At 46.8% G+C, this 3,306-nt stretch overlaps 1 protein-coding gene across 1 annotated transcript; it reads left to right on the top strand.

The window, feature by feature from the left end:
• Window positions 1-1,690: 1,690 nt before the first annotated feature.
• Window positions 1,691-2,956, top strand: LOC119289932 (putative F-box protein At4g38870). The gene has a single exon (XM_037569101.1). The coding sequence runs from the start codon at window positions 1,691-1,693 to the stop codon at window positions 2,891-2,893; it is 1,203 nt and encodes a 400-aa protein (XP_037424998.1). The 3' UTR covers window positions 2,894-2,956.
• The last annotated feature ends 350 nt before the right edge of the window (window positions 2,957-3,306 follow it).

Raw genomic sequence — 3,306 nt, 5'->3', positions numbered from 1 at the left:
TTCCGGGTAATGCTTCTTCGCCATCGATAGCGATTAGTCACGGTCTAGATCTTCTGAAGAAGGGACTTATATGAAGAGTGGTAAATGGTAGGAGCATCCGAGTATGGAGAGACACTCAATTGGATTCCACAACCTTCCTCACATAAGCCTGTCACACTTCCAGGGAGGTGTAGGATCAGGTTTGTCTCTGAATTACTAAATGAAAATGGTTCTTGGAATGTTCAGCTGCTGCATACTTGCTTTCTGCCATGCGACGTGTCCAAAATTTTGAAGATTAGAGCCTCACCAAGATTGTTAGATGATACGCTTGCATGGGGTCCGGGGAAATATGGTCTTTTTTCAGTTAAATCGGCATACACTCTAGCATTTGAGGAAGCTACAGGTGACAATTCTGCTGCTTCAAGTTCAAGTCCTGATGGATGTAGACCATGCTGAAAATATATTTGGTCCTGTGATGTTCCTCCAACTGTAAAAAACTTTCTATGGCGGCTTGCAACAGATTCTTTGCCAACAAGGCAAAATAGACAAAACGAGGGCTGGAGGTTTCCGACATGTGTCCAGTTTGTGGCAATGGTACAGAAGATAATTTTCACCCATTCTGTTTGTGTCCGAAAGCCATGGAGTTGTGGACTGCTATGTCTGTCGTTTGGAAGCTACCAGCAATCAAGAAGATTTTGCATACGGGGAAGGAATATTTACATCATGCATTAGAGGCTCTCGGTAATTTGGAATGAAGCATGCTTCTGATGACGCTTTGGAGGACGTCTCCAGGAGGTTTCTCTGCAGTTATCTGGAGTCGTTGATTGCTATAAAAGCTGACCATACGGTGATCCGTGTAAAGGGAAGACTGCTTTGATACGAATGATTCCTAGCGCACATGAAATAACTCAAGCTGAACTCGGATGGTTCATTTGCTTTGGCTTCGAGATTAATCGGGCTCGATTTTTTTTTCAGCTTGTAGAGTACTTTACTCATGCCAGGGAGCGTTGGAAGCCGAACTAGGTGCATGTATGGAGGAGGGCCTCTCGCAAGCCCTGATGAGAAGTAACTTGCCGGTGATGATTGAGTTGGATACTTGGATTTCCTACAAGCGGTTCGTATGATACAGTCAAGCGACATTGACAGATCGAATTACTCGTCTTTGGTTGAGGATATCAAGCGACTCCTAAACCTCCGTAAAACTAGTATTACTCATATTAAATGCTCTCAAAATAAGGTTAACAATTGTTTAGCTATTTTTGCTTGTGTGGAAGGTAGAACCATGACTTGGTTTGGGTCTGGCCCTTCTAGTGTGACAGAGTTTGAACGATGCTTATTGTAATCCCCCTGTGTTTTGAGTAATAGTATATACAAGTGTTTTACCCGGGGAAAAAAAGGATTCTACAAGAATCGATTCTTTTGTTTTTAAGTGGGACAAGGATCGTACCACGATTTTTTTTCCTTTTTTTTTTTTTTTGCAGCGATCGATCCGGTATTTTTCCTCCGTGTAGCGATCGATCGTGAATACGATCGGCAGAAAACGCCGTCCTGTTCCAGGCCTCCGAGAAGCCCTAAACCAAGGTACCTTTTCCGACTCCCCACGGACGGCAGAGATCACCGGCCGCCGACCATCCGGTCGATTTTCCTCTGCCAGATCGATCATCTCCTCTCTCTCCATTTGCAGATCGATACGACGACGTAGACCCTGACCATGGAGGAGGCAGAGAAGGGGGAGATCTTCGAGAGGACCACCATGTCGACGTTGGACAGGCATCCGGATCCGGGGCCGACGGCTGTCCTGCTCACCGACGACCTCATCCTGGAGATCCTCTCCCGCCTCCCCGCCAGATCCCTCCACCGCTTCAAGTGCGTTTCCGTGTCCTGGCGCGACCTCATCGTCGACCCTGCCAACCGCAAGAAGCTGCCACAGACCCTCGCTGGCTTTCTCTACATGACCGTCAACAGCAGCGGGTGCGGCCACCACTTCGCCAGCATATCCGGCGACGGCGCAGCCCCGTTTGATCCTTCGCTGCAGCCTAACAAGTACATGGACATGGTCCAGGTGGACGCCTGCAACGGTCTCCTCCTCTACTGCGGCTGCAACGAGAAGTTGTTGTCCCCATTGGATTGGCCAGACCACGATTTCCGTTTTGTCGTGTGCAATCCTCTCACAGGGAGGTGGGTGGAGCTGCCTCCTACACCGCAGGTGGCAGAAAATAACAGATATAGCTGTACCGCAGGCCTGGCTTTTGATCCGGCAGACTCATCCCATTTCAACGTTCTTCACTTCGAGCAGGCCTTTTACGAAGCTTATGTCACAGGAGTGAACATCTACTCATCGCGGGCAAGATCCTGGACTCGCAGGGATAGTGGGATGGTTGACAAAGTGGCGCCGTTCTTCCGTGGTAAATGTGTCTCTGTTGACCGTATGATGTATGTGATTGGCACCATGATGGACATAAACAACGAGTGGGTGCTCATGGGGGTGGACATGGAGGGGAAAGTGTGGAAGACTATCCGTGTGCCGTACGGCCAAAGATTTGCTACGATTGGAGTGTCACAGGGGTGCTTACACTATGCTGCAGCTTCTGTGGTTGATAACAATAATAGGACGGTTTCCCAGATAGCGCTCTGGTGCCTCAAGGATCGTGACAGCAAAGAATTTGTCCTGAAGTATACCGCCAACATCAATAAACTTATGAGCATGACTGGAAAGAAGTACATGGTGGATGTGATTCATCCAGATTGCGACACCATTTTTTTGATTTCGTATGGAGGTGACACCTTAGCGGCGTATGATATGCGACATAAGAAAGTTGGTTGTATCCTTAATCTTGAGAAAGGACATCCATACCGATTTCTACCCTATGTTCCTTTGTTCTCAGAGTCGTTAGCAGATGCAGATGAGCAGTAGCGTCACCTTCAAACAACCCTTGTGCTTCCTCCAGGAATTGATTCTTCTGTTGGTTGAAGTACTTGCCTGTGTACTTTGGAATCTACTTGAATCACGCGGCTCAATTTCCTGGTGATTAATTACCGTCGTGCTTGCTTGATTTCTACTAGTTTAGAGCACATGCGTGGTAAACCTACAGATTGTCATTTCCAAAGAATATTGTTACTCTTGTTCTTGTTTACTGTTATTCTGGACATGGCTTAGATCCATGGGGTTAAATTATATTCTAATCAGCCTTCTTGTCCCTAACAATCAGTTATTATGATTACCCTAAATCTTAGTGCAGATTGATTATCAACCTGATAGTTTCCTAAAAGGTTCAATCAGGCTGGTTGTTGATGTGATGTCACATTCAGTATTTCGGTCAAGCACTG

This window comes from Triticum dicoccoides, chromosome 4A (assembly GCF_002162155.2).
Source record: "Triticum dicoccoides isolate Atlit2015 ecotype Zavitan chromosome 4A, WEW_v2.0, whole genome shotgun sequence".
NCBI classification, from domain to species: domain Eukaryota; kingdom Viridiplantae; phylum Streptophyta; class Magnoliopsida; order Poales; family Poaceae; genus Triticum; species Triticum dicoccoides.
Note: the sequence above shows the minus strand (reverse complement) of the source record. Positions and strands in the feature narration are given on the sequence as shown.